This window comes from Culex pipiens, chromosome 3, assembly GCF_016801865.2.
Source record: "Culex pipiens pallens isolate TS chromosome 3, TS_CPP_V2, whole genome shotgun sequence".
Lineage (NCBI taxonomy): Eukaryota > Metazoa > Arthropoda > Insecta > Diptera > Culicidae > Culex > Culex pipiens.
Genome location: NC_068939.1, coordinates 40,246,425 through 40,271,937, shown reverse-complemented (window position 1 = coordinate 40,271,937; position 25,513 = coordinate 40,246,425). Strand labels below are relative to the sequence as shown.

The following is a 25,513-nucleotide window of genomic DNA, read 5'->3' as shown; positions in this document are numbered from 1 at the left end:
ATTTTCAAGGGAAAACCTTATGAGACCACCCTAAAAAATTTCGAAAATTGTCCAAATATATGTTTTTCCATGTAATTTTGACCGCTGAATTTGAATCTGTCCTCAGAATTGACCCAAATTGTCGAAAAATTCGTTTTTGGTCATATTTTGGGTTTAAATGATAATTTTACACACTTTTCTCTAAAACTTAACCCTGAATTGCCACGTTCAAAAAACTGATTTTTGAAGGTTTGCTCAGTTGCTTTCTATAAATATGGTCGTAGAAGGCGTAGATTACGAGATAAAATTTTGGTGTCTTCGGCAAATTTGCTTGGATTGGCAAGCCCAACAACTTTCTACAAGACAAAAAATTCCCAAAAATATTCCTGAAAAGTTAGATTTTCAAAATCACCCTAATAGTGAACCACCCTAATATCCAACCAAACCAAAAGTTGCCCCTTTCCATATGCAACAACTGTTCTGAAGACACCAAAGCTCCAAAACTTCATCATTTTACGGAAAATCCATTTCCACCTAATTTTGCGATCTGGACCACTGGGCATTGAAGATTGGAGCTCTGGTTAAAAAATAATGGTTACTGAGATACAGCGGCTTGAAGAAAAAGAAACAGAAAAATTGAAGTTTTCTAAGTCTCACCTAAGCAACCCACCATTTTCTAATGTCGATGTCTCAACATTTCAATGACAAGACTAACATCTTAAAAGGGCCAAACATGCAATATTAAAAACTTTTGAAATGTTATTCCAGATGAAAAAAAAAATCAAAAAGATCTGAAAATTTCGATTTTCCGAAGTAAATTTTTTCTAGTCTAGATACAGGTTCTAGAATAGCAGCCATATAGGGGAGATGGGGGTAAGACGGCCACCCTAAGGGAGAAGTCTAATAAAATTTACACAACAGATTATTTTGATCTCAAATTACGTACATATTGTTCTACTACTAGTCCATTATAGAAATGACATAAATTAGTTAGTCTAAAAACCAATTTTCAATACTTTTCAGGAATTTTAAAAAAATAATTGAAATCGTATATATATGAAATACGCGGGGTAAGACGGCCACCCATGTGGGGTAAGACGGCCAGTGCTATAAATTAACTTAATAACTTTGCTAAATCCACCCAAATTCCTACAAGGTTGGTTGAACAGACTTCTCTGAACATCATAACTATTTTGGTTGAAAAAATCAGGTTTCAAATGTGAAGAAAAATGCTGTTTAAAAATTTTCATATTTTGGCTCAGTGAATTTCATATTATTGCGACCACATTTTATGAAAAACTGTGAATTTTTACTACAAAACAAACACAATTTGATGCAAAATAATTAGTTTGTGTATTTTGATTAGAATAAGTAAATCAAAATTATGTAAACAATATTAAATTAGCGATTTTTATGAAAAGTTTGATAGGATTTCATACTATTCAATGAGTTTTGCTATATCACAGTAAAGAATGTTGTCGAAACGGTAGTTAACAGCATTTTGATTAAAAATGGATAGTTTTTAAAACCAAAAATTGACCATTGCATTTTCTACGTACCCACACTTGTCAAAATAGAGCCACACCGCGTCCCCATATAAACCCTAAACACCCACCCCCTCCACTCACCAAATATCCCCCTTGGTGGCCGCATACCTCGTCCCCGGCGTGAGTAGTCCGTCAATGCCCTGCCTACAACCCAACAAAAAAATCCCCCCTATAATACCCCTACGCGGCTCCATTCGCCTATACATTATTCCTACATCCCAGTAAAACCTCGGGCCCCACCATCACTGGGCCCTCAACCCAATCCCCTCCCCCCCACTATGCAGGCCCGGCGCACCCTCTAAGAACTTCGGAAAGCCCCCCACGCCCCACCTAATAACATCATGCCCATAAACCAACCCGTTACCCCCTAACCCCCCAACATATAGAAACAAAATGCCTCACAAAGAAACACCCATCAAAACCCCCCCACTAAATATGAGGCCCCTTATCCACCCTCCCAGCCAACATATCCGCCACGTCCCCTCAAAGTGCACACCCCCATTACTACCACAACCATATACAACAACAGTCACCCAGAGGTTAGGTTGCTCTTCTTAAAATCCCCCCCCCCCCTCCTGCCTTCAACCCCCCCCCCCCCCTTCACCCCATCAACAAATATCAATCAATTACCAAAAACCCCCCTCCCGAAAAAAAACTGCCAATCCTTCTACCACAAGAACCCATACGCCCCCCTAAAATATCTACCCCATAAATAAAACTCACCAAACCCAAAAAAATACAATACCCCCCCCCTAAACAACAAAATACCCTGCCTGCGGGACCGGATGGACTAGTCTATGACAATGAGAACTTGGGATTCCACACACCCCAAAACTGTCCCCCCAAAACCCCCAACTAAACTACCACCCAAACATCCATCCTCACCCCAGATCATGCCCAACCCTCCCCCATCCAGAGTCCACATTCCACCAAAGTCTCCCATACATAACCCATAGCCAATATCGCCCTCCCCCACCCCGCCTCCCCGACTGTCCACCAAAGCCTTCACGTTACCCGCCCCTAAAGCTACTAAGCAGACGATAAGACTTATTCTCCATGCGCCCGAAAGAACATCATCACCCCAACCCACACCCCGTCCCCCCCCCACCCACCCTAAATGCACAGAATCACTCACAGCGCCCCCACGCGACAAACAGCGCAATTAGCTCCTAAATAGGCCCATGCACCAAACAGATCACCACCGCCAACGACCCTAACCCCCACACCCACAACTCCACCACCATGTGAATGTGAATGTGTGTGATTGTAAAATTTGCACCATAACAGTTTTTTTCTTATTTGGAGGTTCAGAATACAGCTATATAGTATCCTGATCACCATGAATGATAATTCTATGGTTCAAAAAGTAATTAAAAGTATTTTTTTATAGGCGATGCTAGTCCACGTGGTAGCTGTTTGACATGTGGCGTCGCGGTGTTCATCAAGCATTCATAGCATGCTAAGGAAAATTTGATGCTTTTTTGGGGAAAACCGTTGGTTCCGAAAACCCCGGATGTATTGCCGTTGAGCTCGATGGGGGTTGAACGAATCGACCTGGTCTCTTAGGGAAAGCTGTTCTCCAGACGATTCCGCTCATTTCTGGCCATCCTAGAAGTTTCTACATGTTTTCCCCAGGCCTGTAGGAGCGAATGAACGAAAATTCAAAATTTCTCATAGTAATTTCCATGTAAACTTGAACCCGCTTGAGACAAGCCAGTTTTCAACCAAATGAGCTGAAATTTGGCGTGAGAGTCCCTTTGGGTATGCCCTACAAGGGGAACCACACCAGAACTTGATCTGAGAACTTTTCAAAATCCGTACCCACCGTGTATGGACGAACAACTGATGCAAAATTGCTATTGAATAAATTTGTAAATTTGTTTTTATGGTCCCATGAATGGTTTAAACAATTTTTTAAATATCAACTCTTCCATCCACTAGACCCGACTTCAGCGAGACGAACAACCGCGCCACCGATGAGATCTGGTACAAGCGGGCCGTCGAGCTGTACTACAACATCAAGAACCGAAAGGGAGCGGACGGCAGCGGCAAGGACGACGGGGACAAGAACAGCTACGTGTACTCGGTACCGTTCGATGCCGGAAATCGAAACGACACGCTGGTCACCGCCAGCAACGCCATCTTCCACGCGGACGGTGGCAAGGAGACGCCGGTGGCCGTCGTAGGCTTTCAGTTTCACCACTCGGCCATGTACACCCTGTTCCGGAACATTACGAGCCAGTGCCTGCACAGTGATCCGCAGTGCGAGAAGACGTGCTTCACTGGGGACTATCAGTGCTACGTCATTGACAACAACGGGTTCGTGGTGATCAGCGAGCAGTTGCAGGAAACGGGTTCCTTCTTCGGGGAGGTCAAGCCGGCGTTTATGCAGCGGCTGATTGACGACGGGATCTTCAAGAACGTTACCATCTACGACTACCAGGCGGTGTGCTTTGCGGGCAAGGGCACCGTCAGCCTGGGCAACGTTATTCAGACGGTTTGTGGAGATATTTTATGTTTGAAGATTTTAGATTAATTCATGAATTCTTGTAGCCTCTAAGAATAATCTGGTGGTTCCTGACGAACGCGATCTCCTACGTCCTGTGGGTGGTGGTTCAGATATTCATCACAATCGTCCAAGCGTACGATGAAGGTAAGGGAGATATGAACAGCAATGAGCTCTTGCTAGCTAAAAGTTCAATTTTGCAGTCATGTACGATAGCAGCGCGTACGACGCCGTGGCCGAAATGGGCGACCTGGAAGATCCCACGGCCGGTCGTTACAAGGAGCCCGAGTTCAACAAGGTGCTGATCAACCGGACGCGGCCGGAACCGTGCGACCACGTGATCACCCTGTACGAGCTCAACAACGACCTGGAGCCGAGCATGTACAAAAAGGACGCCCACCAGTGTGAGAGGTATGGCGACTACAGAGATATTACAGAGAGTTTATTAAAACGTCATCTATCAAATTTCAGACCGTACGTGGTCCTGCCGGTGCCGTCGAGCAACATGATCCTGCTGGTGCTGGACACGCTCTGTCCGCTGCCCAGCTCGGTGCCCACGCTGACGACGTGGCCCGTCCAGCACGACTACAACGCCTCGTTGGCCTGCCACAAGGTCCACAACGTGGAGCTGCCCCGGCGGAGGCCGCTGACCTGCATCAACAAGCACGCCAATGTGAGCTTTGCAAAACTTGATTCCTCAAACAAACTCATCACATCTTGTTGTCTCCACAGGAAAGTATAATAGAACTTTGCGGCCGGGGGACATCGCTCGGTCCACAATTGGCCCTCATGTTCGCACTGAGTGCGATCCTGCTCGGAATGTGGCACTTCCGGCGCCATTAAGCTCAGTCGTCTCTTCGTTGATCACGAACGGCACGTGAAAGTCACTTTAACTATTTTCTAAGGACCAGCCAATTTTTTCACTTTTTCTCTCGTTGACAAACATAAAGTCTGTAAGCTATCAAAAACGACCAGCTTGACAAAAACATTCGAATAGATTTTTCAAAACTTTCTCAAATGACAAGATAATCTTGTTGGACTAAATACTGAGAGCTTTCAACTTGAAAAGAGAAATTTTGAGTTTTGAATTTCGTTTCAATTGGGAATTTACGCAGTTGGATTTATTTTACCGAATTCGGTAAGGTTTACCGTTTTTCAACTGCTGAACAGTTCGGTAAATTGAAAACTACGGAATTTTGTCAAAACTTACCGAAATTTTGTAATACACTTCATTATTGTTCATCATACCTACAATAGATTTCCGGTAAAAAAATGTTCATTTTGACAGATGGTGTAAGCATCAAAACGTAACCGATTACACAACTACTGATTTCGGTAAAAAAGTACACATTTAGATGTTTTTACCGAATTCAGTAAAATTATACTGGTTTTCAACTGCTGAGGTCGGTAAACTAAAAACTACCGATTCCGGTAAAATTTGGTTTACCGTTTTAAATTTTACTGATTTTGATAATACCGAATTCGGTAAAAAATGTGTATGGAATATAAATTTTAAAAACCACGTTCGCTTGCCTGTTTTTCTAAATTGACAAAATACATTGTTTTCTTTAAAATACAACCCCAATCTGAAGTTGTTTTTTTACAATAGAAGTTGTTAACAAATTAAAGTAAAACAATGACAAATAGCTTCAAATCCAAGTTATTATCATTTTTTATATGAATAAATCATAGACAAGCACAGATAAACAGACGTGACACTCATAACAAAAATAAACAAAAACGGAAGCCACGCGTTTCAAGTGCGGTTCGTTATCAAACTTTGTTTGTTTGTATATCAAATCGTTAGTTAGTTTTGCTGTACCCGTTTCATTTGGTAATGGCACCAAACAAATTTTCACATCTGCAAAAATGTGAGAAAAACCTTATAAACCGATAGTGAAACAAATTTTTACATTCCTTACAATAACCAGCAGTTTAGATCATTCTATCAAATCTAGCAGAATTTCGTTACAACATTCCAAAAGATTTTATTACAAAGACAGTCTCTAACTAGTATAAATCGCTTTAACAAATAAATAAATTTTGTTATCGATCAAACCGCTACCAAACAAACTCAAAAATCTCTTTACAAATTCAAATACGCATCTGTACAAAGTAAACGCAAAAAATAGTTAATACACCCCTCAGAACGAACGAATGTGCTAATACTGATTAAAAATCGATTGAAACTATAATGAATTAAATCAATTTATTCTCGTTACATTTTGTTGTTACTCACTAGCCGATGGTTGAAATTTTCTTGCGATGAAAGCCGAAACAAAGTTTGTCTATAGTTTGTTCAGTTTCCTGCGTTAAACTCTCCAAAGTGTTGATGTTATTGCTTTTGTGGCTTAGTAGAATTATATATAGTCAAAGAAACACAACGCTAATCGAGACAAACAGAGATATTCCCCATTTGAGGAGCATACAAATGTGAACAACTTGTAAAAAGACTCGTCAATCACTAGGTAAACAAAAAAAAAACACTGGGTAAAAGAAGAGGAACGAATGAAATTTTTCTACACAATTGTAAATCTTAGCAACATAAAACTAGGTTTAACAAAAACCAACGCAAGTGAGATTATTAGCAAAATAATTTCCAAGTTTACGATAAAGCGATTTCTTTCCGCCAAACTAAGAAAAATAAAACGCATTTTCCTCCCCGCCAGGTTCCAACAATTTTGCGCAAAAGAACCAAACTAAAAGGAAAACTTATCTTACTTAAAAATAAAACCATTAAACGCATTAAAAAAAAAGTTTAACTGTAACCAGGCGCGAACCGAAAATTAAGAGAGAGAGAAAAAAACAAAACACAAGCGAACGGAAGGCATCATCTTCTGGCCCGAAAATTGCAGCGATAATAACACGTAAGGCAAAAAGGAAACAAGATTTTTTCATTGAATTTTTTGGTAATAAAAATCTGTGATAAAATAAGCGAGTAATATTTGTGTGTGTTTTTCAATTCATTGGATCCGAAATTATTGTTATGAACCCATTACTGCCTAATTTAATATTTTCCTAGGTTTAAGAGCTATTTTTTTTCTTCAATTCTAATAGTTTCTTCAAATATAAATTTAAGTTAAGAGCAATTCTCTACGTTTTTACCAATCGACATTTTATTTTTTTATTGTATGAAGCTTTGTCCAACGATTCATTATGTTCAAGCCGTTGAGCCTTTTCCATAATTAATTTCTAATGGAAATTATGAAAAACAAGTATTTGTTACCCGATGTTACCCGATCAGATTTTTTATCATTCGGTGAATTTGTGCTCTGTTCAAATGGAGCTGAGCCGTATTGTTAAACTGATATGCTGGTGAATTTTGTGTAAACATTTAATCGGTAAGTTTTCGCTTGACGCCAACATTTCAAAAAGCATCATGTACAAACCGTGCGTGTTGAGAAAAAAAAAAACGCATTTGAATGTTGAGCATCATTTTTCATTTTTAATATAAAAGGACTCCCTTGTGGACCACCGATCAGTGAGGTACTCCTGGATATTAGCTCCTGAAAAGTGCTTTAAAAGTGCAAAAAATGCCTCACGGCAAGAAAAAGAGGCGGTCCTCACCAGCAGGATCGGCAGATTTGAAGAAGCTAAAGAATGCCGAAGCGCTACCTGCAAAGCCAGGCAGTTTGAGCAAGGACGCTCAAAAATTGTCTGGAAACCAGTTCGCTACCCTCCCTGTGGACGTGAGCGAGAAGGAAGAATTTGAACGACGGGAAAAGTTGCCACCCATTTTTGTGAAAACATCGTCATCGGATTCGGTGCGAAAGTGGCTGACCGGGTTTATCAAATCTGGTGCTTTACGAGCTTCCATTCGCTTGTGTGCTGATGGACTCAAAATTCTACTACCTACCAGAAAGGATTACAACTACGTTCGGGATTTCCTGAACAACACAAAGATTGAATACTACAGCCATGACGATCCAGGTAAACGGCCCATGAAACAGGTCCTCCGAGGCCTGTACGACATGGATGTGAGTATGCTGAAAGAAGAGCTCAAAACTCTTAAGTTGAACGTGATCGAAGTCTTCAAGATGACGAGACACAACAAGGACATCAAGTACCGTGATCAACTGTACCTGGTTCATCTCGAGAAAGGATCGACAACGCCGTCTGAGCTGAAAGCAGTTCGGGCAATTTTCAACATCATCGTGACTTGGGAACGTTATCGTCCAGTGCACCGTGACGTGACGCAATGTTCGAACTGCTTGCAGTTTGGACATGGTGGAAGGAACTGTTTCATCAAGAGTCGTTGTGCAACCTGCGGAGGTGAGCACAAAACTCAAGCATGCGAAACAATCAACGAGAACATCGAAGCGAAATGCTTCAATTGCGGCGGCGACCATTCTACCAAGAATCGAAGCTGCCCAAAACGTGCTGAGTTTGTAAAAATTCGGCAGCAAGCGACGACGAGGCACCAACCAAATCGTCGCAAAACACCACCAGCATACACGGACGTGGATTTTCCTGCTTTGGCGTCGCCAGTAGCAGGATCTGTTCGAGTGGTTCCAAATCTGCAGCCATTGCCGTTGAATCAGCGGCAAAGAGTTGCAGAGAATACAACACCTCCAGGCTTCAGTCAGCAACCGAGGGAAAACCAACCAACATCAACGGGTGAAGGCAGTAGTGACCTGTTTTCACCACAAGAACTTCTGAACATTTTCATCGAGATGACAACAACACTGCGTGGTTGCAAAACTCGCCAGGAACAAGTAAGAACGCTTGGAGCATTCATCTTAAAATACAGTTCGTAGTTTACTCGTTCTAATGATTTTGAATATTTCAATGAATTTATTTTTTTAGTTTTAAGTTAGGATTAGTTGTTAAAGTGATTTTTTTTTCTTTTTTACCCAAATGTATTCGATTCAATGCAATAATGTAAAACAATTTGAAGTAAATAAAATAAATGTGATCAGTTAATAATAAAACGAAAAATACAACAAAGATGAAGAGCATTAGGCCATACCACTTAGCATGTAAAAGAAATGTAATTATTATAAGAAAGTTCAATAAAGACATATTTAATTTCAAAAAAAAAATTTAATATAAAAGCAAAAGAAGATGTTTTAATGATAACAAACGATGAAAAACGTTGCTTTTATTGATACTTGATCATCCATATCCAATCAAACATTATTTCCGTCATTATAATTCAGCAATTCCCCACGAAAAAAGCATGAAAAAACAAAAGTGGTCGGATCGGGATCAAAATTTTTCTGGGGTTCCCTGGCCGAAATAAATAGACCCGTATTTTATGTTTGGCCATTAAGGTGACCTACGCCGTGTTAGGGTGGTCTGAAAAATGACCATTTTCGTCGATTTTCACAACAACCACGCAAAAGAAAGGTGATAAGTTGGCCTTTCAAAGAAAAATAGTAAGAAGTTTAAAAAATCTAGCCTTACATATGAAAAGGGCGTATGAAACTTTAAAATGCCGTTTTGACGGTGTTTGGACCAAAGAGAATATTTCTGGAAATATTTTTATCGGATTCCCCGGACATTTTTACGTAACATACTTAAAAATGGGAGGAGTTCATTAACAGAATTTCGAGATACGATTTTATCGAAATAAAATTCTTGTTTTTCGACGCGCCGCGCGCAAAAACCGGAAAATGACGAAATTGGCAAAAAACAACTCTTTTCACTAAAACTGCGATAGTTTTAAAATTTCAGCGAAAACCATACATGTTCGTAATTGAAAGACGCAACTTTTGGTAGTATTCTCAGAGAGAAATGGTAGGAAAAATGACTCATCTATTCAAAAATATGTTTTTCAGGGGCAGCTTTCTTTCATGATTTTTTTTTCAAAATTGGAAAAATGTTAAAATGTCCGAATATTATAACCTAAAAGTGATTAATACTTCAAAACGGTGCACTTTATCATAAAATCGGTGAAGCTCTTTTCGATTGCAAATTTAATTTAGCCGAGCAATTCTCTGAGATTTCGGTCATTCGATTTTTTTTTGTATTTTTTAATCAAGCTGAAACTTTTTTGGTGCCTTCGGTATGCCCAAAGAAGCCATTTTGCATCATTAGTTTGTCCATATAATTTTCCATGCAAATTTGGCAGCTGTCCATACAAAAATGATATGTGAAAATTCAAAAATCTGTATCTTTTGAAGAAATTTTTTGATCGATTTGGTGTCTTCGGCAAAGTTGTAGGTATGGATATGGACTACACTGAAAAAAAAATGATACACGGTAAAAAAAATTTGGTGATTTTTAATTTAATTTTTTGTCACTAAAACTTGATTTGCAAAAAAACACTATTTTTAATTTTTTTTATTTTTTGATATGTTTTAGAGGACATAAAATGCCAACTTTTCAGAAATTTCCAGAATGGGCAAAAAATCTTTGACCGAGTTATGATTTTTTGAATCAATACAGATTTTTTCAAAAAATCGAAATATTGGTCGCAAAAATTTTTCTACTTCATTTTTCGATGTAAAATCGAATTTGCAAATCAAAAACTACTTTATTGAATTTTTGATAAAGTGCACCGTTTTCAAGTTATAATCATTTTTAGGTAACTTTTTTGAAAATAGTCGCAGTTTTCATTTTTTTAAATTAGTGCCCATGTTTGCCCACTTTTGAAAAAAATATTTTTGAAAAGCTGAGAAAATTCTCTATATTTTGCTTTACTGAACTTTGTTGATACGACCCATAGTTGCTGAGATATTGCCATGCAAAGGTTAAAAAACAGGAAAATTGATGATTTCTAAGTCTCACCCAAACAACCCAACATTTTCTAATGTCGATATCTCAGCAACTATAGGTCCGATTTACAATGTTAAAACCTGAAACATTCGTGAAATTTTCCGATCTTTTCGAAAAAAAATATTTTCAAAAATTTAAAATCAAGACTAACATTTCAAACGGGCCAAACATTCAATATAACGCCCTTTTGAAATGTTAATCTTGATTTAAAATTTTTGAAAATATTTTTTTTCGAAAAGATCGGAAAATTTTACGAATGTTTCATATTTTAACATTGTAAATCGGACCTATAGTTGCTGAGATATCGACATTAGAAAATGGTGGGTTGTTTGGGTGAGACTTAGAAAACATCAATTTTCCTGTTTTTTAACCTTTGCATGGCAATATCTCAGCAACTATGGATCGTATCAACAAAGTTCAGTAAAGCAAAATATAGAGAATTTTCTCAGCTTTTCAAAAATATTTTTTTCAAAAGTGGGCAAACATGGGCACTAATTTAAAAAAATGAAAAACTGCGACTATTTTCAAAAAAGTTACCTAAAAATGATTATAACTTGAAAACGGTGCACTTTATCAAAAATTCAATAAAGTAGTTTTTGATTTGCAAATTCGATTTTACATCGAAAAATGAAGTAGAAAAATTTTTGCGACCAATATTTCGATTTTTTGAAAAAATCTGTATTGATTCAAAAAATCATAACTCGGTCAAAGATTTTTTGCCCATTCTGGAAATTTCTGAAAAGTTGGCATTTTATGTCCTCTAAAACATATCACAAAATAAAAAAAAATAAAAAGAGTGTTTTTTTTGCAAATCAAGTTTTAGTGACAAAAAATTAAATTAAAAATCACCAAATTTTTTTTTACCGTGTATCATTTTTTTTCAGTGTAGTCCATATCCATACCTACAACTTTTCCGAAGACACCAAATCGATCAAAAAATTCCTTCAAAAGATACAGATTTTTGAATTTTCACATATCATTTTTGTATGGACAGCTGCCAAATTTGTATGGAAAATTATATGGACAAACTAATGATGCAAAATGGCTTCTTTGGGCATACCGAAGGCACCAAAAAAGTTTCAGCTTGATTAAAAAATACAAAAATTAAAATTAAAGAAAAAAGACCGATTCCGTAGAGAACTGCTCAGCCTTCAAACATAATATTTAGTATTTTTTTACCACATTTTCGATGTTTTTTAAAAATCACATTTTTTTTTTTAAAATCTTATCGCGAGAATCAGATTTTGCGCCATTATGCACTATGGCTTAAAAGATGTCTTTGGATCTTAAAAAAAACTCCGCCCTAGCCAGACGGAAAATCCAAACAAACCTGTTATAATGAATACTAAGGTGCAAGCAAACGGTTACTCACCACCAGTGCACTATTCTGCAAGTGCCACAGGCTTACACGCACCAGGTACAAAGGTAGCATTTCCATAGTTGATTTTTGTTTTCAATCGTATTTTGTTAAAAATAGACTGTAATCTTAAAATTCATGTAGATAAATAAACATTAACAAAATTAAGAATATTTTGGCAGATTGCGTATAAAACCCTATATCTACACTCTACCCTAATTACTCACTGCTAGCATTTGCTTAGTACATACTACGGCGTAGTTGACTCACTATCGTATACTAAAACAGCAGTGCGGTAAAATTTCCCGTTTGTATCTGTTTGTATCAAAACTTGCAGTGAGTTTTATCCAGCAGTTATGGCTCAGGTAACCAAAGATTTCTTTTTGAAAATGTATATCCACGATGCGTTTTAAACTTCAGCCTTTCCTGCCAATAACGTATCAACCGAGTACGGTCCGTCTGCCGGAGGAAACCCCCAACGGCTATCAACTTCCCCAGTATGGGTTGGACCTGCTGCAACCGACCCGTACCATCGTCTACCGGGAGCGTCCTTCGTACGGATGCTTTACCCTACCAATCACCGAGATCCTGAACGACTCCGGCCACATACTGTACCAGGTGAAGCTGGAGAACTGGACCTGTTGTGAATCCCCCAGGACAACGGTCATGACCGACCTACGGAGTGATTCCGAGGTGGCCCGGTTTGAGTTGGAGCAGAAATGTGGCTGTATGTGTAGTTGCTTTCGAGCTCCGGAACTCATCGTCACCGTTAGGGCGGTGGCCACTGGGGAAATTCTCGGCGTGGTACAGTTGGACCGGGTTAGTTGCTGGAGGTACGACTTTACGGTGTCGGATGGAGCGGGCCGGATGGTGGTGAGGGTTGTGAACAAAACCGAATGGTGCACTCGTGAGACGTTTCACATTGTGAATGGTGAGGGGGTTGTGATTGGGAGGATCGCGGCGGAAGGGTATCACTATTACTGCTACCGGATGGAGTTTCCGGAAGGGTTGGAGGTGGCGACGAAGACCACGCTGCTTGCGTTTTTGAATCTCTTGGTAAGGGTATTATTTTTGAAGATAATAGCAATATTAATAACGAATTTTTCAGGTTTTAATGAAAAGATCATCCAAATGAAAAATAGATGATAAGAAAATATGTAAATAAGAGTTTGCTATACACTGAAAGTTTCATTAATGTTGAAGCAATAAAATAAAAATAACTTGCAATAATTTTAGAATAAATCTTAAGTTGGTAGAATAATTATATGGCAATCAAATGGCACAAAAATAAATGGGCAGATTTGTTTTGCTTCAGAATTGTGAAAAATGAAAACTTTAACGGTTAAGGTTAACAAGGTTATTGGCTAGACTAAACACTAGTTAAAAGGTTTCATGAATCTAAAGTATTGTTTTCTTTTTTCTTTAAATGTTAAATTCTTAATTTATTTAATTCTCAGATTCCAAAATATAATTTAAAAAAATCTAAATTCTAAAATTTAAAAATGTAAAAAAATAAATGCCGCAATTTTTTCCGCTATCTTATATTACAAAAAACATAACCTTTGGAGAATTTTTGAAGTAATACCTTAGGTTACCCAAATTATCAGAAACATAAAAAAATTGTGATTCGATTATTTATCCGGAGTAAAATTTTTGCGAGGACTCTAGATAACCCAGTAGGGGCAGGGGGCAGAATGGCCCGCCTAAGTAAAATGCACCAAAAGTCATAGAAAACAAAAAAAAAATTGATTCAGTGTAGTAGGCTTATGCTTTGGGATGTTCCATTCAATGTATACTTGGTTGATGAAAATTTTTAGCTTAAAACTATTTTTGATTCCAATTTAAAAAAAAATGTTTTTGGGCTTCTTAAAATTTTAGAATCTGATCTTTTCTTGCATTTTTGAATTCATATTTTTTCATATACCTAGTTTAATTTGTTTGAAATTTTCACATTTATTTTTTTTTAATTTTGAATTTGTTATTTATTTTTTTGTCGCATTTTTAATTTTATTGGATTTTTAAATTTGATTTCTTGTATTTATAAATATTAAATTTTTTAACATTCGAACGTTTGTTTGTTCTATTTCTTTTTAATTTCAAGGTTTACAATTTTTTTTTAGATTTTTATCCAATGCTCCAAGTAATTTGTTGACATTTTTCGTCACCCTTTTCAAACGTCAAACCTTACAAATTTGTTTCCAGATCTTTTCCGGAAGAGATGCGGAAAAAGATCCAGCAACAACTTTGTGCTGGTTTGACGTTTGTGGAGGGTTCCAAAAAAGTTTGGTTAGTCACTGCTTGCAAAAAACAATTAACCCTCTACTGCCCAAATTTTTTTTGGATGATTTTTATTTTTCCCGTGTTCTGGAGGTCATTTTGAGCAACTTTTGTTCTACGAAAAACTTTACTTCTCCTGTTTTATGTTTTTCTTGTTTCATTTTTAGTATTTTAAGGCCGTTGCAAATATTTTTCAAAGTTTATGTCGCCCCCCCCCCCTTTCAAAGTTGGCCTGAAAAATCAGGGGGCAAAACAAATTTTGTTTTCGAAAAACTTCAAAATTTTTATGAAAATTAAAGTTTAACCAACTGAAAACCAGTTAAAATGCATTTTCCCGCGTTTATAATCATATTTAGCATGTTTGAACTCCTTTGAAAACATTTTAAATTTTCATAAAATACCAATGTACAGTCCCACAAAAAAAAATTTTTTTTTTGGGGAAAAAAAAATTCCGTCAGTACCTCGATATTTCCAAATCTAATGATTGGAAAGCAACTGTACGCCTGTAAAAGCATTTTAAAACACTTTTTTCATCCAAATGTTGAAACCTAGGCTTGTAATTTCAATTTTTATATTTTTTTGCTCCCCCCTCGACTTTGGTCAGAGCCGAGGGACATAAACTTTGAAAAATATTTGCAACGGCCTACTTTGCATTTATCTTGTTTAGTTTATGTTTGTTTTTAGTAGTATTTGGCCTATTCTACCACCTCCTATCATAACATTTTGCCTATCTAATTTTTCCATGTTTCTATAGTCACATTTTCAATTTTTTGCTTGTTTTCATATTTTTCATTTAAATTGTAAAAAAATGCGTAGAGGCATAGTCTGGGACACTTAAAAAATTACTGCATACTTCTTTTTACTTAAAATATAGGAAATGTTAGTACAAAACACAGTCCCCTAAAAACCCCTAAAAAAATGACATTTTTAAAAACATTGGCAAAGTCACAAAAAACAAGTAAAACTTTCAACCCATAAATTTTCTAAAATTTTAAGAGGTTTTCTTTCCAATGCTTTTTAAAGATCAAAAATTGGTTGAAAAATGTTTTTTTGGCGATTTTTTTAAATCGAAGCCCGTCTAAAGGCGGGGTTGGGTTGTAAAGGGTTAAATTCAAATTTTCGAGTTTGGGGTGGTGCAACATGAATTTTGAGAAATAATTGCTACGGCCTGACGTAAACCAAGTGAACAAAAAAGTTGATTTTCTCCTTTATAATTTTCTGCTTTTTGACCCTTCCCGCCGATCCTAATTCTGCCGATTGACGTTTTCTGCCATTTAATATTCGACCATCTAGTTTTCTGCCATTTGGCATTCTGCCGATTGTTTTTCTGCCGATTAACCCAACCCCGTCGAGCAGGTACATTCAAGGCTGTGATACAAATAATTTCACCACTTACATACCTCAACTTTTCGCCGCTTTATTGCTCACCCTGTTCAAAAATTCTGCACGCACTGCAGCAGCAGATCGCGCAACTTCAACCGCAAGCTCTGCTTCCCACCGCACACGATGCTCGTCGCCTTTTCACTTACCTTGATGACGGTGTCCTCGCTGGCCAGGTGCAGCGTCAGCTCGTCCGCTCCGCCGCCACTCTGCTCCACCTTGATGTCGGTGATGCCGTCCTGGGCAAGTTTTTTCAGAAACAGATTCACGTCCAGCGTGCCCCACTCGTACTTGATGTTGCGCAGGCGGTTCTGGCCCGGCGGTTGGAGATGGGGCTTTTTGGACAGTTTTTGCTGCTCTTCGGCGAGTTCCTCTGGGGTGGGTTCGAGCGGGTGGAGATCGTGGATGTTGTCTTTGACGTGGAGCACGCCGGTTAGGGTTGAAATGGTTACGCCGGGTTGGATTTCGTGCGGGACGAGGCTGCGGGCCATTTGCGGATCCAGGTAGATTCGGGATCGTTTGCGTTTGAGCGGGAGTTTGATCACTTCGCCGCGCTTGAATTTGATGATCATTTTGTCTGGGAGTTGATCGATCACGAGGTCCAGTTTGTGGGGTGCTATTGGTGGTGGTTGAGTGTAGTTTTCCGGGATGACGAGGACGCCGGGTTTTAGTTCCTTGATGAGTTTGTTGGCTTGCTGGAAGTTGAGCGAAGTTTCGATGGGACAGTAGACTGTTTTTATGGCCAGGGGCTGGTACGGAGCTAGGGCTTGCAGGTACGGGAAGTCTGGTTCGGTAAAGATGATCGTATGTTGAGGGTTTGAGCCCCAAAGTTCTACAAAGTGAACAGCATCTCCGAAGCGTAGACTAGGATGACCGCAGAAGACGACGCACGGCTGCCGGAACTCCGTGCTGAATCCTTCCGAATAGATGTGCTTAAAGTGCTTTAGTTTGGCATTCTTCACCAGGTTGGCGTGTGGGAATGGTTCATCCGGAATGTAGACTTTGTTCTGCTTGGACGTCGAGAGCCACTCCGCAAGAATGTTGGAATAAGCTAGTGAACTATCCGCTACTGGAGAAATAAAGAACATCGGAATCTGTGAGAAGCCCTGGTTGTCCAAACTTGACGAGAGACACTCAAACAGATCATACACCACTCCAGACGGGTAACATGGAATCAAGACCGATCCTCCGTTGCGCAAAGTCATCACCACGTTCATGCACAACTCTCCCAACATTCCGTCCGGATTCACGTGAGGAGCCTGCGTCAACCCCGCCATGATAATCACATCGGAGTACTTCAACGCTGCCTGATTAATCGGCCTCGGATGTGTCGTCAACGTCGACGAACCACTAATGTATGAGATCTTCTCCTGCCCGGAAACAATAATCCAATTGCTTGACCCCAAGCAAAACCCAGAACTAACCGGCGTTACCTGCAGTGCACCAAAAATGTCCAACTTCTGATCGTAGCCCGTCATCTGAACCCGAGCCAAACTCTTGTTAACCGCGTCCAAGCTGAACAAGTGGCGCCAGTTCTTCGGTTTGAACACGTCGTTCAACGGCTGCGGCAGCAAATGCTGGATATCCTTCCACATCCGGGCCGTATTTTCCTTCGGCGATGCCTCAATATACTCCACAAGCTCCTCCAAAAAGAACCGCCCAATCTGCAACGTCGGTTCCGTCGCGTAAACCGTCCCACTAAACCCAGTTCCCTCCGTAATAAACGGAAGTGCCATCATATTGGTGTAATTTGATATCAAAATTACATCGATCTCGGAAAAGTTTATGATCTTATCCAACGGCGGAACAAACTCCGGTGCTGAGTTGATAAAGGCACAGCCACAACACTCCTTAATTTCCTGCAAGCGAATCAAAATAATTCAAATTACTCCACTAAACAAACATCACCCCCCAAAAGCCTCACCCCATCGTCGAGCTGGATGTCCGGGTCGCGGCAGTTCCAGTTGGGCAGCGAGTGGAACCGGGCACTCTGCACGAGCGGCAGCGGAAGGAAGTTTAGCACCGAGTTCACCGACAGGCCACAGTCGAGCATTATCAGCAGATCCTTGAAGCTGACGACGTAACACGGCTTGGCCGGGTCACCGCTGAGGGCGTACTGAAATGGGGTGCATATCTGTTATACAAAATACATGATGAATTCATGACAGGTTAACTTACCAGTTTCATGGTTGAGTTTCAGTTGAGAGGATTGAAATAAAACTAATTTACTGGTGAAAATATCTGAAGAACTACGAATCGGCCGGCAGATCCAGATTTCAGAACGTAAATAAACAAATGTTTGACATGTCTCGAACGTTTTCTAACAGCGGCACCTTGAGTACAGTTTTTTTTTGCAGCGGTGATATGTGTACCGCTGGTAGTAAGTTGAACACAGATGTGAACAGACTTGATGCTTGATTGCGAATATTTCTAAAGTTAAAACTTCGTTTGAAAATTGTGCTGGTAACGAGGCAAATATGTGCACAAATTTAAAAGGGTTTTTGTTGATCGTGATGTATTGTGCAAATTTGTTGGGCAATGTATTCCTTTATTCTTCTGTCAAAGTTTGAAGTGCCGTAAAATACGATACAGCGGTTTTGACGATCTGTAAAAAAAGAAATATTTATAATTATTATTTAAATAAATAAAAAATAGAGTTAATTCAAAATAAGGCAAGTTTCAATAAAAACAACAATTTTGTCATTCAATGAATAAGATAAAATAATCATATTAACGAAAAGCTTTTGTTTAATCTAGGAAAATCATAATTTGATTCTAAACTTTTATTTTAAATATTAATATTAACAAAAATGTTTCGATTAACCAAACCTCGCACAGGTGGGTCGGAAACAACCCAGTCATGATGTTCTAGCAGGATTCTAGCAGACCCAGTCACGACGTTAGCAGGATTCTAACAGAGTTCTTACAGAGCTGGATATTCTTACAGCATTCTAGCAGAAATGTGCCACCGTTCTAGCAGGATTCTGGCAGAACCAGCTCTGCTGGAATATTTCGGGACTGGGAATAAATTAATAACCAAAAAACAGATGAATACCGAGTTTTAAACTAGATGGCCAAATAAGCCATTCAGCTTCACCACACTTCGCCGTTTCGGCCAAGTATGTTTTCACACAATTTTGGAAGCTGTCTACTTCAAAGTGCTTTGCAAATTTTCGAATATAAAATCTAGATTAAATTTTCAAAGGTCCTATCTGCATAGGAAACCCATGACTAATAAGTGGTTTTAGACTTTCATTAGATGAAAAAAAATGGATTTGACCACTGTGGTCACCAGGAAATCGCTCAAACCGAAAGGATCAATTTTCAAAATGGGCGAATGAATCCCAGTGCTGTTGGAAGATTAATGTAACTTTACCAATATTTGAAATGTGATTTTGATGGGCGTAAACATTACCTGTTGTTTTCGATTTACTTACTCCTAAAAATTATAAAAAAGTTTGCAGTGATGTTTGTTTTGCTTGTTATAATCAGACTATGTTGAAAAAACAGATGATTAAATCTTATAAAATAATATTTTACAGTACAAAATTTAAAAAAACAAGAATAAAAAAAAAATATAGATGAAAAATATCACAGACCCGAAACTGGGAAAAGATCAAATCATATCAATTGAAGAATGTAGAAAAGGTAATACTAGGTAAATGCCTAAAAAGTTAAACAAAGAAAACAAAGATAAAACTGAAAAAGCCAAGGAGAATTCATAATAAACTTCTGTATACGGGAAACATCAAAGAGTTAAAAAATTAATGATATTACAGGGCTTAATATACTGCCGTTCTACGCATAATTGTCCCATGTTCAAAAAAGTGCAACTGAGAAAAACGCGATTGAAATTTTTCGACCGATTTCTGTGTTTCTACGCATAATTGTCCCGTGGGTTCCTATTCGCCCCAGTTAGCAGATTATCATCGTTATTTGTGATTCTCTTGCTCAACAGGTAAACAAGACATAATTCTTAGTAAAACTAATGATTCCGTGTAAAAAAATACTTGGTGGGACAAGTATGCGTAGAAGTTCAACGATGGGACAAACAGACTTGGTGTTGTTTTTAATGAGTTTCCGAACAAAGTACCAGATTTAATGTGTTTTTCTTAAAGTACAAATCAGACTAAACTTAAAAATGTCATAAGGTTAAAATCGTCCAAAACTGACATGGGACAATTATGCGTAGAACGGCAGTATAGTCACTATAAGTCCATCTACAAACTTACGGACAAATATGTTTCTAGTGACATCACAAACATGTTGTATGCACTTATGTCCACCGTTTTCTGCACGTCCAATAGCAGAATGTGCAGCGTGGTTTTGAACTTTTTTGAGCACTTGTACCAATCGCACTCGTACACCGAGTTGGGTAATTGCAAGCTCTAGATGCATTATTCCCATCATCATCACACCGTTTGGCATTGAATAATTTCCCGATTCAGAGGGAGAAGTAGCATGGGAAAAAAGAAAGAAAAGAAAGAAGCGATATCAGTAAATTATGCAGTTGTTATTGGGACCTCATTTCTGGACATGTGCTTGTGCCCAATAATTCCCGCGAATGACGTGATTTAATTGCACGCTGGGCACAAGGACTCCCTCGCCCGTTTGTTATGTGGTTTGTTGATGAGAGCTGTTTACCTCGTTCTGGACTCTTTGTCCGTACCAGCAGAACTGGAGCAATTGATAGAACGCCGCGATCAAATACAGAATCATTACCAAGGTTTGGGAATCGCGCTCACTCTGGAAGGGAGGAAGTTTCAGTGAATTTTTACTATTAAATTAATACCTGATTTATAAACGAAGTCACTGTACGAGTTGCAAATCCATGGGGAATCAATAATTTTGAAACTATTTTTTTTTACTGTCACATTTTGACACCAACATTTCTGGTATTTTACAATGGAACGTATTTTATGACTTTCCCGAATAAACAAATTTGTGACTTACAGCATTAGCACTGGTGTGAAATGCTATCACACAAATGATCGATGTACTTGTGAACACTTGAGCCACCAGGACTGGTGAGAAAATCTGGTTGATTCCGCCTAAAAACCTGTTTAAACAAAACAAAAGTCAACAGAGGTTCATGCGTCTCCACCAGCCTTAACAAACTTCAATGCCCTGGTATGATGCTTGATACATTCGTGCAGAAAGAATTGCTTTTCGACGTCATTGAAGTCAACGTTGGAGGCCTCTTTGATAATTAAATTCAACGAGCTAAACATCGTGACCAAATGCATCGTCAGCAGTACGTAGAGCCCATCGAAGGAGACGACTCCGGCCCAGGTGGTGAAGCCGGACAGAGACTCCGAGCAGAAAAGTAGCTCGTGTAGTGGACTCTGGTACTTGGCCTCCTCCAGATATCGATAGTAAGTTTTGTAGACTGTAATGATTCAAATAGTGACTAAAACTTTAAACTCGCTCCAAAAAATACTAAGGACCTCACCAAATCGCTTGGGAATGTCATTCCCTTGAAACAGATTGACCAGATTGATTACAGCCGGCACTATTGAGTATGTTATGGCCACAACACCAACCGACATGCAGTAAAGGCGGAGATTGAGATTAACCTCTCTCCATTTGGCTTTCATGATTTTATCAATTTTGGTAAATATTTCTTTGTTGTTGGCTGTGAAAAGAACGTTCTTTGTACGAGGACTGCACATATTTTGCAGAAATAAACTTTACCTTTCTTCAAGAAGTTGATGCTTTTCAAAAATTCGTGCCCTTTCATCTGTTGTAGCATCATGTAAATTTCATCTGAAAAACTATGCAATCGCATTATCTTGATTCCAGTGACTGTTATGCTGCAGAAGGAGCACAGGCCCTGGAAGAAAATATAGGGTTGAATTTCCTCAAATTAATTCCGAGACAACAGGTTACTACCTATATAACAAAACCCGTAGTGTTGGAAGGTAGCTCGAGGGAGAGGTCTACTACTGTTTAACACTTCGAGTTTTGTGAAAAAGTTAAAATTAGCCTGGCAATTCGCAAAACAGTTCAAACTGTCAAAATGCTTATCCACCATTTTCTCGTGTTGCTCCAGAAATAATTCGTTTCATACAAAAAAGTAATTATAATCCAAAAAATATTTTGTTTTTTTCTCATACTGTATTTTGAAAGAAATTAGATTTTTTCGCAATTTTTATAATCAATATGAATTTTAATTCAACAATGACACCAAAATTTAGAATTTCATAAAAATATTCAATTAATCTAATAAATGATCATTACTACAAAACTAAATAAAACAACTGAAAAATAACTTCATCTTACCTCCGTAATAGTTTTCAGCTCTCCCATATTGGCACAGAAAAATTCCACCTGCAGATAGGTGTTGTACCAATGCATACTGTTGATGATGATTACATTTTTATTACATTATTACATTACATTATTATCATTACATACATGATCATGAAGTAGTACAATCGATTCCACCAGCTTTTATTCTCGCCCACCATCTTTTCCGGCCAAATTCCTAGTGAGGTGGACATTGTCCGCAGCCAGAAAATATTTTTATCATTTTGTTCGGACGATCCAGGCTCTGGTCGGTAGCGATCCAACTCCATCGTTTTGATTTTAAGAACTTCTGGCAAGTCATTTGTGCCATTTTATACTGAAAATTTAAATGAATTTTTCAAACTATCAACTCTCACTATCTGCACCAATTTCATGACCATTATGTGATTATCACCTCTATTATCGTTATCTTTTATCCATGGATTTTGTATGAGTGAAGCGCGTCGTTAAGTGACCACGTGCCAATGATAAATTCATCAAACACCCTTTGAAGTCGTGATCTATTTTGTGGCCTGCCAGACAGAAATGATTCACCTTGCTCGTCGGCACCAAGCACGTGGAATGGATCCTGCTGACTCAATGTCGACCAATCTTGGTCTCGCTAATCTTTGTTTTGGCGCGAAAATTTGAGACACTATTGTGTTTGATATCTTGTTAATTAAGGCAGAATTAATCCCAACGATACATTGCTACGAAGTTATCACAATGACACATCCAGCCGCTTGGGATTATTTCTCGAATTTAGTAAGAATTAGCACCTTTATCGTCACAGTTTATCGTCGATTCTCAAGAAGGAGAAAACTGACAGTAGAGTGAAGCTTATGCTCTGCCGAAATTGGATGGGTCATCCGGCGGCGCTAAGTAGTTTGTGTACTGGTCCAATTGACGCGTGCAGCGTAATTCGGTCGACAAATTGGACGTACGACCGAGTCTTTCGAAAGTATGCAGGACAAAGCAGACTCTTGAGTTTGTACTTTGAACTCTGTTTGAAAATTTAAAGATCCTACGGAAAGTACAGTTCCTAAAGTTAAACATTTGTGTGTATGCATAATTAGTTTAAAAATAATAAAAATAATTATTACTGTTGAATTTTGTTTATAATAAAAAGTTTAAGCAAAAGGCAACAAAAAACTTGAATGAGCCACGTAGCCTAGTGGTAACCCATATTTACACTATATACACATATAATCTTGAGCACCGGCTGCGGGACCTCTGGACTATAAGTCTACTGCGCCGTCCGATTGATTCACACGAGCCAGACAGATATTCCAGAATAAATTTATTTAAATCAGTGACATCAGTGTAATATCTCTTTGGTCATGTGATTTATCAAATGATAAGAAATTTGAATACTGAGGTAATACTGCACTGCCCATGTTCACATAAATGTCCCATATGCAAAAACAGCAAGCTGAGAAAAACGCTTTTGAAGTTTGTCCCATACACCTACGTGTTATGTTTTCGCGAAAAAACTGGTTTTCCTCCTGATTTCTAGAACAAAGTACTGGATGTTATAGGCTCTTTTGAAAGAGCACACAATTTTGAACCAAACTACATCAATAACTCGAAATCGATGAAAATGCATATGGGACATTTATGGGATCAGGGTCAGTGCATGCACACGATTTCCACACGACACTAACGTTTTTATTTTAATCTGATATCAACCGTTTGGTTACAATTCGCAAATGGTTTCTTCATATCTAATCATTTCTTGTTCCCACGAGTTTGATTTTGTTTATCAGCCAAACCACTTGATGCATGGTTTTGGCTGTTCCATCTATGCATACCGTGGTCTTGGGACTTTCCAAGAAAGTCGACCATCAACAACAAGTGATACGTTTGTTGTTAGGTAAGCTATCTTTGTTTCAAATTTGTTCTGGTTCAAACCTGCGTCAGGAGCTGAACCGTTTCCGGCGATGAGCAACTGTTTATGGGAGCCAGAACAAGCTAGCAATTGTTTCTGAACATCATGTTTTGGTAATCAAAGGCCCATTGAATGATTACATTTTAATTATTTGGAATTCGAAATATTTCCCTTCAGCTAAGCCGTCACCAGACAGAGCGTTATCGTCTCCCGTGCAGAGCACGCGATATATTTGAATGGATTTGTTGATTGTATGGATTGTTCAAGCGGACAATTGAATTCTAATGACAGATTACGTGTCTGGAAAGTGATCAACGTGAAACGAAAGTTATATTAATAGGCAAATTGATAGTGTAAATTGAATCGGCTGTCACATTCGTTATAATTATATCAATATTGATTCTTCAAACATTTCAATTGGCACAAGAAGCGTTAATTTAATTAGTTTCATCAGAAAATATGACAGGTTGTGAATATAAGTTTGCACGGGTAAATCACACGGCAGAAAAAAAAAACTCGACGAATCGACAAAACCACACGCTCGACAGTTCGAAAAGATTTACCATTCACTCTATTATATATCAGGGTAAGAGAAAAGAGGTATACTCTCATCCAAAGTGCTTCGGTTTGAATCTCGGTGTAGGCAAACGGTTTTTTTTGTGAGCATATACTCACATTTTTATGAGTTTAAATGATAATTACTGCAAATTTGGTGGGACCGATTTATCGTATGTAGGAGCGTCGTTCACTGACTGGAACATCAAATCTATTTTTTAGAGAACATGACTACTAGGGTGGTCCAAATCCGGGCTTTCTCGGGGCTACCCCCTGAAATCAAAGATTGGCCCATCACCAGGCTGAATTCCAAATTTGAGCTCATTCTGACCACGGGAACCCCTCCCTCTAATCGCTTGATGTTTGTATGGGAAAAATCGTCAAAATTTATGGAGAAAAGCAACTGTTCATGTTTTTTACCTGTGTAGGGCGCAAAAGTCGTCCAATCTTTATCAATTCTTAGATGTAGAAAATTCATTAAATTTTGAACAACTTTCCCGAAGACACCATATTTTTAGGATTTTTTGCTGAAAAGTTATTAGCTTCCGAAAAGGACCCTTTTTGCGCAGACGGCTCTAAGGGGCTACCTAGAAACAATTATTTTTAAATGCACGTGCGTGCCCGCTTGCCTGTCTGCCTGCCTGGCAGAACGCTTGTTATGTTGCCCCTTTGAGTCGAATGCGCGGAAATGGTCATTTTCGGAAGCTAAAATATGGTGTCTTCGGGAAAGTTGTTCAAAATTTAATGAATTTTCTACATCTGAGAATTGATAAAGATTGGACGACTTTTGCGTCCTCCACAGGTAAAAAGCTGAAACAGTTGCTTTTCTCCATACATTTCGACGATTTTTCCCATACAAACTTCAAGCGATTAGAGGGAGGAGTTCCCGTGGTCAGTATGAGCTCAAATTTGGAATTTGGGTATCCGTGGTCAGAATGAGCTCAAATTTGGAATTTAGCCTAGTGATGGGTCAATCTTTGATTTCAGAGGGTAGCCCAGAAAAAGCCTGGATTTGG

At 38.6% G+C, this 25,513-nt stretch overlaps 4 protein-coding genes across 9 annotated transcripts in view; 2 read left to right on the top strand and 2 right to left on the bottom strand.

The window, feature by feature from the left end:
- The window catches only part of LOC120424828 (voltage-dependent calcium channel subunit alpha-2/delta-3), a 31,828-nt gene extending 25,040 nt beyond the window's left edge, over positions 1-6,788 (top strand). For all 6 annotated transcript variants that reach the window (XM_039589054.2, XM_039589052.2, XM_039589053.2 and 3 more), the window contains 5 exons: positions 3,468-4,023; positions 4,080-4,179; positions 4,236-4,443; positions 4,504-4,705; positions 4,765-6,788. In XM_039589054.2, coding sequence (XP_039444988.1) covers positions 3,468-4,023; positions 4,080-4,179; positions 4,236-4,443; positions 4,504-4,705; positions 4,765-4,875 — 1,177 coding nt within the window. In that variant the 3' untranslated portion in view covers positions 4,876-6,788. The remainder of the gene's footprint in view (positions 1-3,467; positions 4,024-4,079; positions 4,180-4,235; positions 4,444-4,503; positions 4,706-4,764) is intronic.
- A 5,571-nt stretch (positions 6,789-12,359) lies between these two features.
- Positions 12,360-13,351, top strand: LOC120424849 (uncharacterized). Its single transcript, XM_039589097.2, has 3 exons — positions 12,360-12,474; positions 12,530-13,165; positions 13,218-13,351. Exons 1-3 carry the CDS (start codon positions 12,466-12,468, stop codon positions 13,242-13,244), a joined length of 672 nt encoding a protein of 223 aa, XP_039445031.1. The 5' UTR covers positions 12,360-12,465; the 3' UTR covers positions 13,245-13,351.
- A 2,432-nt stretch (positions 13,352-15,783) lies between these two features.
- On the bottom strand, positions 15,784-18,094 carry LOC120424851 (integrator complex subunit 9). The gene is made up of 3 exons (XM_039589100.1): positions 17,945-18,094; positions 17,691-17,882; positions 15,784-17,625 (listed from the first exon to the last, which is right to left on the bottom strand). The coding sequence occupies exons 1-3, from the start codon at positions 17,951-17,953 to the stop codon at positions 15,820-15,822; spliced, it is 2,007 nt and encodes a 668-aa protein (XP_039445034.1). The 5' UTR covers positions 17,954-18,094; the 3' UTR covers positions 15,784-15,819.
- Positions 18,095-18,248: 154 nt separating this feature from the next.
- Positions 18,249-22,344, bottom strand: LOC120424852 (odorant receptor 63a-like). Its single transcript, XM_052710436.1, has 9 exons — positions 22,184-22,344; positions 22,049-22,124; positions 21,461-21,599; positions 21,219-21,401; positions 20,885-21,155; positions 20,720-20,825; positions 20,411-20,512; positions 19,999-20,154; positions 18,249-18,371 (listed from the first exon to the last, which is right to left on the bottom strand). Exons 1-9 carry the CDS (start codon positions 22,342-22,344, stop codon positions 18,315-18,317), a joined length of 1,251 nt encoding a protein of 416 aa, XP_052566396.1. The 3' UTR covers positions 18,249-18,314.
- Between the last annotated feature and the right edge of the window lie 3,169 nt (positions 22,345-25,513).

What these genes read in the sequence shown, in the direction of transcription:
- LOC120424849 (XM_039589097.2), top strand. An exon ending in TTGCGTTTTTGAATCTCTTG is followed by an intron (nt 13,166 to 13,217) that starts GTAAGGGTATTA and finishes CGAATTTTTCAG; the next exon opens with GTTTTAATGAAAAGATCATC.
- LOC120424852 (XM_052710436.1), bottom strand. Translation starts at nt 22,344, where the DNA reads ATGGAGTTGGATCGCTACCGACCAGAGCCTGGATCGTCCGAACAAAAT. An exon ending in TTGTACTACTTCATGATCAT is followed by an intron (nt 22,125 to 22,183) that starts GTATGTAATGAT and finishes CATCATCAACAG; the next exon opens with TATGCATTGGTACAACACCT. An exon ending in GACAAAGAGTCCAGAACGAG is followed by an intron (nt 20,155 to 20,410) that starts GTAAACAGCTCT and finishes TAATGCATCTAG; the next exon opens with AGCTTGCAATTACCCAACTC.
- LOC120424851 (XM_039589100.1), bottom strand. An exon ending in ACATCCAGCTCGACGATGGG is followed by an intron (nt 17,626 to 17,690) that starts GTGAGGCTTTTG and finishes ATTCGCTTGCAG; the next exon opens with GAAATTAAGGAGTGTTGTGG.